Source organism: Arvicola amphibius, chromosome 7, assembly GCF_903992535.2.
Source record: "Arvicola amphibius chromosome 7, mArvAmp1.2, whole genome shotgun sequence".
Taxonomy (NCBI): domain Eukaryota; kingdom Metazoa; phylum Chordata; class Mammalia; order Rodentia; family Cricetidae; genus Arvicola; species Arvicola amphibius.
Window position 1 is genome coordinate 93,039,186 of NC_052053.1, and position 15,114 is coordinate 93,054,299.

At 44.1% G+C, this 15,114-nt stretch overlaps 1 protein-coding gene across 1 annotated transcript in view; it reads right to left on the minus strand.

Annotated features, from left to right (window-relative positions):
• Positions 1-15,114, minus strand: part of Ttll5 (tubulin tyrosine ligase like 5) — a 213,509-nt gene that overhangs the window by 152,556 nt on the left and 45,839 nt on the right. Inside the window, 3 exon segments of the mRNA XM_038335728.1 lie at positions 1,739-1,820; positions 11,996-12,103; positions 13,124-13,215. Of these exon segments, the coding sequence (XP_038191656.1) occupies positions 1,739-1,820; positions 11,996-12,103; positions 13,124-13,215 (282 nt within the window).

The following is a 15,114-nucleotide window of genomic DNA, read 5'->3' on the forward strand; positions in this document are numbered from 1 at the left end:
TACTTCAGATCTTGTGCAATTCAAGTTTTGAGCAAGCCAGGGCTATTGCTTCATTATCATCGTGGGGTTCAGGCCTTGATTGTCAGTGAACTCGTACTTTTACTACTTTTACGAGTGCCCTACATTCAAATCATGTCTTAGTGATTCATCCTTTGCCTACATTCATACGCAAGACAAGAAAGACATTTTGGCCACCTTGATACTTCGCAAAAGTCTTCATTTTCTGGGCTAACTCCTGCTCTTTAGGCGTGCAGGCTTGAAAATAGGGCAAAAAGACCCAAGCAAGCCCTCCCAACATCTCACCATCAGAGGAAGCAGTGCCCAGGTAAAGACTGAAACAGTGCAGACCAAACCAAGAGGCCTTCCTGTGCAGAGGGCACCCGGGGCTTCGGTGGGTCTCTATGACCCACTCTGCTCTTGCTGCTGGCCCCACTGTGCTCCTCTGGGATGTTTAACACTGGCACCTGCGCTTTCCTGGGCACTGCGGAAAGGGCTGACTGGACAAAGGGCAGCGCTGCCCGGCTGCACACCTCACACCTGAGGTGAGCCAAATCCCCACTCTACCAAGGAGTCAACATGGCTTTAGTTGATGACTTGGCATTCGGCCAATCTCTCATCCCTAAAAGCTCCGCAGCTGGGTGGTCTCTGGCAGAAACCTCTAGGGATTTCTGTTTAGAAAAGCACATAGCTAGTAGAAATTCTGTCACTGCAGATGTAAGCAGGGTCTTCCTGGGTAATGAAAAATATATTTCTTCCCTTCTAAAAAACAGAATTCATTTTATTTTTGTAACTCTAAGATTGTTAAATGCTTTAGACATTAACCTTGGGTAGACACCAAGCCACCACACTGAGCAAAAAGAGCACTATGATAGGCCTCGGCACAGCTTCACCACCACAGTCCGCGCAGACTCTGCGGGGACGTCCGCGGCAGCAAAGGCAGTACACCACCTGAGGGTGTTTCAGTCCTTCAGCAGAGCACCTACAGAGCTGGGGAACAACAAAAGGCGAGAATCTGGCACTGCAGAGTTTGACTGCAGCAGGATGGTCTGCTGAGGGGCAGCCACGAATTCAAAGGTAAAGTCTACATCTTCCCCGAGAATCAGTTCTTTAGGAACACCAAACTGAAGAACGTGGCTTGGATAAAAAAGTAGCTGCTTTTGTTTTTTGTTTTTTTAATTTAGGTCTGCTCAGGCTGTTATAACTTCAAAGCTACAGAGGTGGGTACAGATCAGAGGACTGAAATTCTGAGATGGTATGAGTATATATGGGATGATGCAGAAATCCAGTCGTTATTACTTTCATATTCATGTTCTCTAATGAGTAGTACATTTTGTTCACGCTGTTTTCAGTTTGGGATATCTGTCAGCATATTTTCTCGAGACTATTGCTCTTTCCAGTGTAATGAAGTAACTTGTTATTCACGTTTCAAGTGGCTTAGTAATGCAAACAAGATGAAAAATAGACATAGTCTTATCTGAGCATCTTAAAACTCAATACGAAAGATTCTTAAGAAGCCAAATAAATGACAAATATGTATGGCAAACCGACTGGGAAACTCACTCTCACAGAGGTTTGATAACATATCATAAACTATCTAATTTTTAAGTTTAACTATCACTGTGTAAAAGGAAAGTCTCTTACCAAAAGAGAAATAACATCACCCTCCAAAAAAAAAAAAAAAAAATTTTTAGTAGCATGTGCAGGTTTGTCTTGTTTTTCGTTGACAGAACTGACTTACCAGGCCAAAGAAGGGGAGAGATTCACTTCCAATAACCATGGCTTCAGAGTATTATCTATGAGCACATCAAAGCCATACAGTTCTGGAAATACAATACAACATGCAAGATCATTTTCCATGCAACAATCATAAGAAGTCACTCAACTCCCATCCGTGGCCTAGAAACTCACTGAGTGTAAGCAATAAGCACAGATCCTTAAGTTCAAGAAAAGCTAGTCTCCTTCGAAGAAGAGTTAAAAGGAACACTAAGTACTCTAACACACTACTGCTGTTCCTGAGTTCTACACGATGAGACAACACACACGATCCCACTGTGCTGACAGCTGGAAGGTGATAGAAGGAACAAAGCAAGACCACCTGTTATGAACGCCACACCGGGCATGTTCTGAGCTGGCCTCCTCTACCACCTGCCCACTGCGCTCTGAAACTGAAGCACCCAACCCACCCCAGAGCAGCAGGCACAGCTCCTTCAACACATCTTCTTAACGTTCAGATATTGCTTCTGCAACCCAGTTCAGAAGGCATCCAAATGTAAAGTGTACTTACTCTTTCCTCTCGCCTACAGTTTCAATTTCTTTTTGAAAAGAAAAAGTAAAACACTCAGCCTGGCACAGAAGGCAGGCGGCTGTCGACACAGGGTGTGGAAAGCTATCTTGTACCACTAGTACTATTCAACAAAAGAAAGGAGCCAAAGACCAAGTTTCCATGGATCCTGGATTTTTTGTTGGTTCTCCTCCTCTACCTCCCTAACTAAGGCGAGAAGCTAGGTAACACCAACCAAGCACCTCTTCTCGAATCCTGGTTTTACTTACAGAATTCAGGGATGTGCGAGGCTAGCCTGGAGCCTCCAAGTCTTCCTAGTGAGAGCCTCACAACATGCATACTCCAAATGTACTTCTAACACCATGCCCAGTGACACTCAAACAAATCACCACCTGCATCTCTTCCCCAGGAGAAAAACTGCTACTTCAGAGCTCTCACACAAAGGAACAAGCAGGGCCTTCTAGAAGAAATGCATGGCTATAACTGACCATGTTTCAAAGAAGAGTCTTTATACTCCTTAATCTTTTGAAAAACTAGAAACATATAATGTAGAACACAAAAATCTAAAGCTATAATGCAGCACCAAGAAGCCTAGGACAGGCTCTCCAGAGCCCATTCTGGGGCGTGGGAATGGCATTCCAGCCTAAGGGACATCCTCAGGCTCTCTGTCTCTCTTCAGCGGTCACTAGCTGCAGGTCCTGGAGCTACACACAGGCCATGGTCCATCTCTACTGTGTAAGTCAGACATGCACATTCCTTTTTGTTTGCTTGAAATAGGTCTTGTCACGTAACCTAGGCGAACCTCTAACTCATGATCCTCCTGCCTCAGCTTCCAGGTGCTGAGATTACAGGCATACACTTCCATACTCAGCTAGATCTGGATATTCTAGTGTTTTCATGAACATGTCTGTTTCCATAGTAAATGCTTATATAGGATTCCATTTAATTTGCAAAAGCAATTAAAAAAATAGTAAAGGTTTGGCACATCATACATTTCTATAACTATATAAATCTTATTTTAAGATGTAAAGAAAAGGAAGCTCCTTCAGTTGTTCTTTTACTAACAAATTCATACTTTTTTAAGATTTATTTATTTATTATGTATACATTCTGCCTCGATGTATGCCCGCACATCAGAGGAGGGCACCAGATCTCAGTACAGATGGTTGTGAGCCACCATGTGGTTGCTGGGGCTGGGGATTGAACTCAGGACCTCTGGAAGAGCAGCCAGTGCTCTTAACCTCTGAGCCATCTCTCCAGCCCCCACAAATTCATACTTTTACAGACATTGCAATCTTCTCAATAGCTTGCCTAGTCTTCAGGAGCAACAATAATCTCATTCTCACCTTAATCTGAGAAAAAGATCTTGTCATATAGCTGTAAACGAGACTTTCTTTCTTTCTTTTTTTGAGGCAAGGCTTCTCTGTAGCTTTGGAGCTTGCCTTGGAACTAGCTCTTATAGATCAGGGTGGTCTCGAACTCACAGAGATCTGCCTGCCTATGCCTCCCGAGTGCTGGCATTAAAGGTGTGTGCTACCACTGCCCAGCTTAAATGAGACATTTTAAAAGGAAAAACCCTTAGCAGGTATGCTATCATACATGTGCAATCACAGCAATTGGGAGGCTGAGGCAGGAAGATCATGAGTTGAATATTGAGTTTGAGCTACACATCAAGATAAAAATAAGGAGAGATAGAGTAAAGGAAGGAGGGAAAGAAGGAGGGAGAGGGAAGGAGAGAAAGTAAATGAGAGAAAAAGACGGGTAGGAGGGAGGGAGGGAGGGAGGGAAAGTGTATATTCTGGACGTTGTGCAGCATTATATAAGCAAGATACACTATCTCATATAAAGTATTTCCTGCCATTTTTAAGAGCAGAAGCAAAGATTCGACTATTTCATAAATAGTATTTAATAGGCATGATGAACACGTTGACAACGACTGGTGCACATACTGATACAGTCTGTAGAAAGAAAAAGCCACAAAGGAAGCCAGCCCAGTGTGAGGCAGATCAACAATCAACAAGAGCCACTATTTTAACACTCAGCAATCACCTTAATCATTTCATCCCCTTCAGAGAAAAATTCCAAGAGCTCACATTAAGCTGAAGTCTGAGAAAAAAATATTCTGGGAAAAGAAAAACGTATCTTAAAGTGAGAAAATCACTTTCACAGTGCTAAACCAACGTACTCCTGTGATAACCATGCCCACAAAGCATGCCAAGCTCTAGAGTCAACCAAGCCTCATCTAACTACGTAGCCCAGACTTGAGCCCACAATCATGTGAGAGCGAGAGAAGAAGTGCACATTGCTCTGTGAAAGATTGGCAGGGGCGTGCCGGGCACAATCACCCTAAGAAGGCTGTGCTCAGTGGTAGGGATTGGAGGTGAAAGCACAGCGTACATAACAGATTGTACTCGTAAAATTATACTCAACAGGTACACTGATGTCCTTCTACCTTTTTCTTTAATCAAGCCAATCATTTCAACTCCCTTATGAGGAATAATTTACACACGATGAGATGGGTGAGTCTTAAAAGATTCAGACTGATGAATCTTGGAATTGGTTAAATCCATACAACCCTCAGTCCTATCAAGGGACACACCGAGCACACCGATGAATCACCCCAGAAGATCCCTCAGGCCTCCTCCCAATAGACAGCTTGCTCCTGCCTCATCCTTGACAACCATTTACTCTTAATTCTTCCCACTATCAGTTCTATTCTAGAATTCATATAAACGGAAACCATATAGTATATACTCATTTGAGTCTAGCTTCTTGCATTATATCTGGTATGTTTTCTGAGATACATCTATCAGTAATTCCTTTTAAGGTAGAGGTACTGAGGTATAACTTATTTGGAATAAAATTCACTCCTTTAAAGTGAACAATTTGATGAATTCTGAAAGCATACAGTTGTTTCAACCTGACCTCAATCACAATACAAATCTTACCACAGATGTACCCTGTGCCTCTCTGTAGTCAACCCTCACCTGCCTCATCTTCCAGCAACAGGATTTTGCTTACGTTTTTTCTTTTCCAGAAAGTCAAAAATTAAATAAGCATAGTCTATAGTCTTTTTAGAGCAGTTTCTTTCACATGGTATCTTCTAAAACTTGTCTATTCTGTTACATGTATCAAAAGTGTAGTTCATTCCTTTTAATTCCAAAGTAGTATTCCTTAATATGGACATACCACAATTTATCCATTTAACAGTCGGTAGGTATTTTGGCTGTTTCCAATTTGGGGTCATTATGAATAAAGTATCAACATTTGTAAGCAGGGACTGTGTGGACATAGTTTCCTTTCTCCTGGATAAATACCTGGTCACATGGTTACTGTACCCTACCCAAGTACCTCTTACCTCCTGAGCCATTTTCCTAGTTCTCAATGAGAAAGGGGGAGGGGATGGTGAGCGTCTGTCTAGGAGATGCTGTCTAGGAGAGGGAAAACTGCCAGCTCCTGCCCTAACTCTCTACAGTTTGCATACATATCATATTCCTGCTGTTAGGGCGTATTTCTCTGGCTCCCCTAGGCAAAGTGGTGGCGGTGTTTGCATATTCCAAGAGTATTACAGTCACTCTATAATGAAACTATGTCAACTGCCTTTTATCACTTCATCTCTGAGTCCTCCTCTCTGGAGGGCAGGTGCCACATCTCATTTATCATTTTAGATCACGTGTGCTGGATGGTTTGCCAGCTTGTCAAAAGTGCAAGTCATTTTGGAAGCGGAAACTTCAATATAGAAAATGTTCCCCAATAGATTCTTCTGTGGGCAAGCCTGTGGGGTATTTTCCTGGTAGATGATTGATGGGGGGGGTCACCCCAGGCAGGCGGTCTTAGGTTGTATAAGAATGGAGGCTGAGTGGGGCATGAGGAGCAAGCCAAGAAGCAGTGCTGCCCCATGGCTTCTGCTTCAGTTCCTGCCTTGGGTTCTTGTCCTGACTTCCTTCTGGGATGGACTGTGATACAGACCTGTAAGATAAACAAACCCTTTCTCCTCAAGCTGCTTTTGGTCATGGTGTTTATCACAGCAACAGAAACCTAAGGCAGAAGTAATCTCCATAAGTATGGTATTTAGGAAATATATTAAGAAACGAAGGGCAAGGGAGACGATTCAGTTAATAAAATGTTCTTTAAGAGCTTGGGTTCAGATACCCAGCACCCATGTGCAAAGATGGTCACGACAACATACACCTGCGAGCCCTGTACTGGGGAGGCAGAGACTGAAGGACCTCCGGGACTTGCTGGCCAGCTGCAACAGTGAACGCCAGGCTCGGTCAGAGACTTTGTTCAAAGAACAGTGATAAAATAAAAGGAAAAGTGGACAGCAACTAAGGACGGCACCAGACATAGACACTGGCTTCCACACAGGTGTGCGCATGTGTACTCGCATGCATACATGGACAGACGATGCGCGAGCACACGTACGCGCGCATACACTAATTAAGAACCACTAAGGGTGAAAAAAGAATATTATGTGTAAGTCAAACCCAACAAATAGCTGATTTTTCGTGGCCTAACTACATAGTCATAACAAAATTACCAGTCATAAGAATGACAAGGATTCATTGTTTTTAAGAAAGAAAATAAATTTATTTAGTGCATTGCAAAGAGAAGATTTGGCATAGCAGTAACAGAAGAAACACCTGCCAAAAATAAACAGGAATTCTCATTGAGGAAAATTTATTAAAGATATATTGAGGGAAAAGTCTGATAAAAGATGGCTTTTGAAGAAAGGGGAGTGGGAAATAGGTAGAAAAATATTCCCATGGAGACTTGAGATCACTAAAGATACCACACAGTGTCTTTTTTGGAGACAATGTACTCAGCCTCCCCAGAAATAGGAGCCTGGCTGAAGCTACAGTCCCTGGGCCATGTAAAGAGCAGGACTGACAGGTGCCCACTGTCACTGAGATCCTCTTCTCTAACAGGAATGCTTTTCACCTCAGCTTAGAATTCGAGTTTAAAAACAAAGTGAAATTCTTTAGAACGGATCCAAAAGAGAATTCTGGAAAAAAGTAGAGCAAGATCACACAGGAAAATGAACTGAGTAAGAGAAGTGTTAACTTGTTAACTCAACCCTGAAGTCACTATGGTACCTAGCTACTGCCTGGAATGGTAGGTCTAAAAGGAGGACCTAGGACTGCTGGGCACTGTGCTCTTTTCCAAGTCTGATCGGCTAGAAAAGATGATGTCATTGTTCCTGAGATCTAGTTACAGGACAGCACAGGAGAATCCAGGACATGAGGTATGCCAAGAGGAGTGGATCGTCAGACTTGTCTTGATGTGGGGAGAAGGGGCCAGATAGCTGGCCTCGAACTGGGCCTTGCCATTTGTTAGCCACATGACCCAAGACAACTTACTTCAGCTTGCGGACTCTTTCCCCTGGTCATAAACTACGGGTTTACGACACATGGCTGGGAGTAAGCACCAGCACTGCTGGGGACAAAGAGCAGCCTCTTAGGAAACACCCTTCCCATCTGAACTGCAGCTAGAGATGAACTAAGAGGGGCTTACCTTGCAAACCGCCCCGCCTTCCACTCCTTTACTGTTGGTGGAGAGGTCTGCATAACGGAGACAGCACGCTCCCTTTCTGCAGCCCTCTGACAATCACTTATGGACACCTTCCTTTCAAAGAGCATGGCCTTACCCTGAAAAATGGTCAAGAGCAGAGGTAACAGAAACTAAACCAGATTTCACTTAAGGGAGGGTATCCTGAGCATACTGGTTTTCAGTTGACATGCCACTGGTCTCTGATCATCAGCGTCTGGTCCACATGATCCCACACTGGAGGACCAGGATCAGGGCCCATCGCTTCAGCCATTCTCACAAACAAACACCAAACCACTGTCAGCAGCAACATCTTTGAAAGACAGCTAACATCCTGTTGGTTTTGGCTGTTTTTCTTTACAAAAAAAAAAAAAAAAGTTGTTCTCATAGTCAGAAATTTTGCAGCGCCAATTTCCTCAGCACATTCAAGAGCAGCCGTGGAAGCATATTAGTTCACAGTGTACCGCACTTTCACAGTCGTGGACGGCAGTAAATCTGACTGTTAGAAACATGTTTTATTGGGGGAGGCATCCAAAAACCATATAATTGAAGTCCTATGATCAAAATGGAAGACTGCCAAGACTCATCCTCTGAGGCCCCTGGTTTTCAGGCAGTCTCTTTCATTCAAGTTCTTTTACTCCCTAAGTCTAGAACCTGAGACCAGGGCTAATTTCTCAGGGTCCCCATCTCCTTTAGGATATACAAGCTTACAAAATAGCATTAAATGGCTAAAGTTTCTGACTGCCTGCTATGGTTGAAACATAGGTAGTCATGAGACCATGCAGGCTTATGAACACAGCAGCAACTCAGGACAAACTGAGTTTGGGAAGAACGAATTGTTGACAGTAATGCACTGCCGCAGTACTAATCTCTGCCCAGCATGCAGCTGGGCCTGAAAAAGAGTGCCGTGTGCAAATAAAGCACTGGGGGGGGGGGGATGGGGAAGGAACCTACAAACAGTACAGGCGGAAAGGGGAAGAAGAACTCACAGGGCAGAAACCCATAGTAACACAATGCTTCTGGCACGAGTCCGTAAGTGGAAGGCCAGAAAGGACTACCAAAAGAATAGAGGGAACCCCACCTCTGCATTCTGTTTCCCTAAAAGTATGGGTGTTCTCCTTAAGCCGAAAGCTTCTGGGAAGCTCTCAAGTCCTGGTTACCCTGACACACACAAAGTGACTCCTTGTCATGCAAACCCCAGGGGAAGCTAAGAGTCAGGGGGAGGCAAAGGGATTCACAGAAATATATACAAATATACAAAATCATATCTCATGAGGGGGTAATGAAGCACAAATATATACGAATATACAAAATCATATCATGAGGGGTTAATAAAGCACACAGAATCCCAGGGCTGACAGGAAGTGGAATTAGAACCACAAAAGCCAAGGAGACAGTCAACAACTTAAAAAACTCCAGATGCCTTGAGTGTATTGGAGCTGGACCAGGACAGGAAAGGGGAGAGGAGACCCTGGCTGATTGACCTTGGGACATTTCTGAGTCAGAGAGAGTTGCTGCGCGTCTTTCATATGGAGTTCTGTAAAACCATTCCTAAGCTTCCAAAAGGCAATCAGGTTACAAAGCAAGATAGGAAAAGAAACACCCAGAAAAATCTTCAGGATTAGCTACTTAGAACAAAATGTTTTGTTTTATCTTGGTTTTGTTTTTTTTAATACATCAGGGGCCATGAGAAATTTACCAACAAAGGCAAGCAGAGCTGGAAAGGAAGCATATTTAATCTTGGAAGGTTTCACAGCTGGAGCCCCGTTCTGCTAGCTCCACCTCCATCCTCAAACAGACTGACAGGTCTGAGTTGCAGGCCTTACCAAATCAGATCCACTACAAAGCTTACTGCTAAGCCACCAAGAAGTCAGGAAAACAAGCACCACGCAATCATTCAGCAAACATTTGCCAACATTCTCTATGAGCACAAGATGCCAACGGTGACACCATGATGGCCATCATCAAAGAAAGAGACACACACATAAACGATACCAGAGGACACATGAACACAGTGTTGGAGCCACAGGGTGGGAGTCTAACATTCACTAGGAAGAGTTAGGGGAAAAAGACCACCAAAGAAATGATGCTTGGCTTTGCCTGGAAGGATGTTGGTGGCCTGCTAGGTAAAGTAACATGAGAAAAGTGGAGGGAGTTCAGCCACAAGGTAAATTAAACAGAGAATTAGAGTGAGAGAAGGTCCCCAGAACTCTGATTTGACATAAACAGGATGAGATAGAAAGGTAGACACAACGGCTTAAGAATTCAAGAAGAGCCAGGCAGTGGTGGCGCACGCCTTTAATCCCAGCACTCGGGAGGCAGAGGCAGGCAGATCTCTGAGTTCGAGGCCAGCCTGGTCTACAAGAGCTAGTTCCAGGACAGGCTCTAGAAACTACAGGGAAACCCTGTCTCGAAAAAACCAAAAAAAAAAAAAAAAGAAAGAAAAAAAAAAAAAAAAGAATTCAAGAAGATAAACTCAGAGACTTCTGGGAAAGCATCCTAAAGCACGCACAGAATGGCATGCGGGAGAGACATGACGAGGCCCTGTGCCCAGCAAGGCTTCAGAAAAGCAGCGGAGTGAAGTGGGTCTTAAGGGAATGGGAGAATGAGAGGCAGACAAGGGGGCTTCCTAGCCAGACCCAAAGCCTGTGGACTGGTGTCCTCCCCTCCCAAAGGCCTGCTTTTGAAGTCAGCCACTGCCATCCTTTATTTCGCTCTATAGTTCCAGATCCTGAATGCCTCCTGCACCTTCCATTCAGTTTCAACAGTTCTCCTACTTGAGCATCACTCCAATACATCCTGTTATAATCTATTAAAGAGATCAATAATTAGTGTCTAAACCAGGCAGTGGTGGCGCACGCCTTTAATCAGGAGGCAGAGGCAGGCAGATCATCTCTGTGAGTTCGAGGCCAGCCTGGTCTACAAGAACTAGTTCCAGGGCTGGAGAGATGGCTCAGCGGTTAAGAGCATTGCCTGCTCTTCCAAAGGTCCTGAGTTCAATCCCCAGCAACCACATGGTGGCTCACAACCATTTGTAATGGGGTCTGGTGCCCTCTTCTGGCCTTCAGGCATACACACAGACAGAATATTGTATACATAATAAATAAAGAAAGAACGAACTAGTTCCAAGGCAGGCTCCAAAACTACAGTGAAACCCTGTCTCAAAACAAAACAAAACAAAACAAAAGAAGAATTAGTGTCTAATTACAAAATTAGTAAAGGTAATTTTTATTAAGTACAGCTTAAGGGCCAGACATGGTGCCAAGTGCTCTCTTTGCCTGCATTGTCTCAGTGGTTACAGTATTCTTAGGGGGAGGTATCATTATGGCTGTCACCTAAGAGTCTAGAAAATGAGAATCAGGGTAACTTGCTGAAAATCACCCAACCAGAAATGAATGCAAACAGGTCTCAAATCCAGGCTGCCAGACTCTAGGGACCATGGTCTTTATTTCCCTACTCTGCAGCCCCCTAAGCACCACCTCTGTCCTTACTATCACACTTTAACTAGCATCACTGTATCGATAATTATGTGTGTTCTATTCCCAAGGTCCAACACATGCCCAAAGCCTACATGGCCCTATGGGCCCTATGGGCTTTCATCCTGGCAACTAATACTAAGTTCCTTTCCATAGAGGAAGCAGATGCACCAAGGCCACAGCTAGCGGGTCAGGAAGTCAGAGGTTTCCCTTTCTACACTATCTCTGTACAATCAAAAGATGGAGTGAAACAGAAGGTGGGGGGAAGGAGGAATCCACTAGGAAGAAGGCTCAAACTAAAAGGAGGAGTCCTTGGAAAATGGGAGAAAGCACACACTGGTACCAGCCAGAGCTTCTTGGACCTCTTCCCAGTCTGGCTGCCAGAGAGCTCTGGAATATATTTGTTAGAGCTGGATTCCTGGGCAGCCTATTGCAGACTTTTTCTGAGTGTACTCTGACAGAGAGAATCACACTTAAGTTTCAATCCCCGTTCCCCACATTGGAAGCGAGTTTCTCCTCCAGAGATTCCAATGAAAACTCACCACAGGCCTCTTTTGGGGATCTGCATCTACTCTATGAGCTTAAGGATGCAAACCCAGGATGTGTCCCTGACTCCTATAGACTCACTGAGCCCTATTATCTGAGAATCCCAAGACCCTCCACATAAACACAAGCACTGGTGGCTCCTTACCGAAACAACTGCTGCGGTGCGGGACAAAGGTCTTACAGGCAGTGGCGATAGCTAGTTCAGCGGAGATTATTGTCTTAATGATCAGGTCTTCCACATGGGCCATCAATGCTGCAAAAGCAATCTTTTGTAATGAAAACAGAAACACTATAATGCATGCATGCGTTTGTAGGGGCAGATTCTCGGTCACTATGCAATTATAAAAGCACGTGTTCTCATTCAAAAAGCATCTAAATGGCGGTCTTCAGAATGGGTGCTACAGGGCTGGCATGCCACAAGTAGATGGACATGGGAACAGATGCCTGTGACAGAGGCACAGGCTGCAGAAGGGGCCTTCTCTTCCTCTTGCTCTCCTGTGTACAAAAAAGTTTATTTGCACACTGCTTCCCATGCTGCTCAAGGCTCAGCACGGGTTCTTTTAAACTTCAAGCCCCATACTCAGATTCTACCCTGCCCATTGTCCATGTCAGCAACAAGAATGAGAGTTCAACTTACAAAGATTTGAACCCAGAGCCAATACAGATAGCAAGGCAGCATACATAAGGCCACAGTATCTTAGTTAGCAGCACACCATTCAAGAAAAGTACCTGAGGACTAAAGAGAAAGTGAAGCTTTCCAAACTAGAAACAAGAAAAGGGATTTGGGGAGGTTGTAGAAAGTCTCTTCTCCACTGTGAACCACAGGAAAAACAACAACAGTCACCCACTGGCTTCTCAGCAACATTATCAAGAGGCCTGGTGAGACATGACAGTAAAATCATACAAAGACGTCGAGTCATGGGGCTGGAGAGCTGGCTTGGCAGGTAAGAGCTGGCTGCTCTTGCAGATGACCTGCGTTTGTTCCCTAGCATCCATGTAGGATAGCTCACAATCTCCTGTAATTTCAGCTCCAGGGGAACTGATGCCTTCTTGTGGCTTCAACAGGTATCTGTGTGCATGCGTGTGTGTATGTGTGCACGCGCACCTCCCCAAATAATATATATAAAGTAGAATCTAAAAGGATAAGGTATAATACTCACCAGTGGTGGGTGTGTGCGCGCGTGTGCGCACACACATGCACGAACACCCACCTCCCCACATATATATATATATATATATATTAGAGTCTAAAAGGAAGAGGTGTGATGCTCACCAGTGGTGTCCTTGCCTTCTTGTTTCAGGTACCTAAGCATGGCACTCATGCTCCACTTGTTCCCATAATCCTCCACTTCTGGATCATCACAACTAAAAAGAAAGAAATTGAGGCTGCATATGCCAAGAGGCCTGTCTTTCTCTATGCTTTGAGTATATTAGAGAACATACACTTTGCTGATTTCCACCTGGTTTTCCATGGTTCTTTTATAAGACACCCTTTCTATCAATTCCTTAAAAGGAAGGGAAAAAGAAGTTTGCTTTTCTGAAGAGTGCAGAGGAGAGTGCTAATTCTTCCACATCAAGAATGAGTGAAAAGCCAGGCATGGTGGTGCACACCTTAATCCCAGCACTGGGGAGGCAGAGGCAGGCAGATCTCTGTGAGTTCAAGGCCAGCCTGTTCTATAAAGCAAGTTCCAGAACAGCCAGGGCTGTTACACAGAGAAATTGGTCTCCCAAAAATAAATAAATAGATAGATAGTTAAATAAAAATAAATAAATAAATAAATAAAACAGTGAAGAAAGTCATGAGAAAATATGGACACATTTAAGAGTTATAATAAATTAACAATGGTATTTAACACATCTAGCCTGAGGCAAATGTCATGTGAGGCCAGCAAACCACCTCAGGTGCCATTTTCAGACCAGAGCTGAGTTTGACACACTAAGCAAGCCTCCTGTCTGTGGCAATGACAGCTACTTCCCCTCTCAAGTCCCACGAGTGACAGGATCACTGGGGTGCCAGAAAGAGCACTGGGCATCCCACTGCGGCTAATGGTGAATGGGGCAGGCTCCCCTGAGTGTCGCCCTGCAGCCAGGCACTTTGCCACTGACTTCTCAATCCTCAGAGCCCTCTCCAGTTACATCCCTGCTCATCTCAAAGTGAGAGACATGGCGGCTTGAAGCAGTTCCAGGGCTGGTCAAGGGCCACTCACTGAAACCTCTTTCACTTCAACAACTACCCCAACATTTCCAGCTTCTTGCCTTCCTTGGACCTGCTGGGAACTTATTTTTAGTCTGAGTAGAAAGTGACTGTTTGGGTTTCTTTTCTATTTTTCCACTTTCTGGCAAAATTATCTGGATGAAAGAAAACAGAGCAAAAATAACATTTCCACACAGCTGGGCTGCTGCTCCTCTCCATGAGTCCTTCTCTAAGATGCTTTGCTTCTTTAACGTTTTCCTTCTTTTTGGTAGGATCAGAGTAGTGTATTTTAGAAAATTTTAGAAGCTATATAAAAGCAATGAGTAAAAACCCTAAATGCTAACTACTCTAATCTTATACTTTGTGTTGAAGAAGAGTTAACATTTCAGGACATATCTTTTTCTCCTTTCTCAGCAAAAATAATGTTTTAGCTACTAGATTGATTCTGTCAAGGCACCTGCTGCATGTACTGTCTCAATGTCCTTCTCCATTAAACAATACACAGTAAAGACGGTTCTAGCTCTGGTTCTGTACATCCATCCTGAAGGTTAAATTCATAGAAATGGAACCGCGGTGTCAAAGGACACAAATAATTTTAAGCTTCTGATATGACTGCGAAATTGAAACTCTTATCCAAGTCAAGTAGGGAAGACAAATGGTGAAGGAGAGGAATTACTGGTGGAAAGAGGTGACCTTCTGCCAAGTGTGCCACGGAGAAGCCGCAGCAGCAGCTAACAACAGTGCCTCTAAACTGATGCTTGGTGGGCTGGAGAGAGCTTAGTGGTTCAGAGAACAAACTGCACTTCTAGAGGACCTGTATTCGATTCTCGACACCCACATGGTAGTTAACAACCATCAATCAGTAACTCCGGCTCCAGGGAATCTAACACGGCTTTGGGCTTCCGAGGGCACCATGAATACACATGGTACACACACACCCAAAACACCCATATACATAGATTTTTAATTAAAAAAAAAAAAAAGACACTTGGCCCTCCGGTGTCTCCTAAGTATTCTGACACTCTGCTCCAGTGCGGCTTGTTAGCCTTCTGTGTCTCCACAACTCAGTA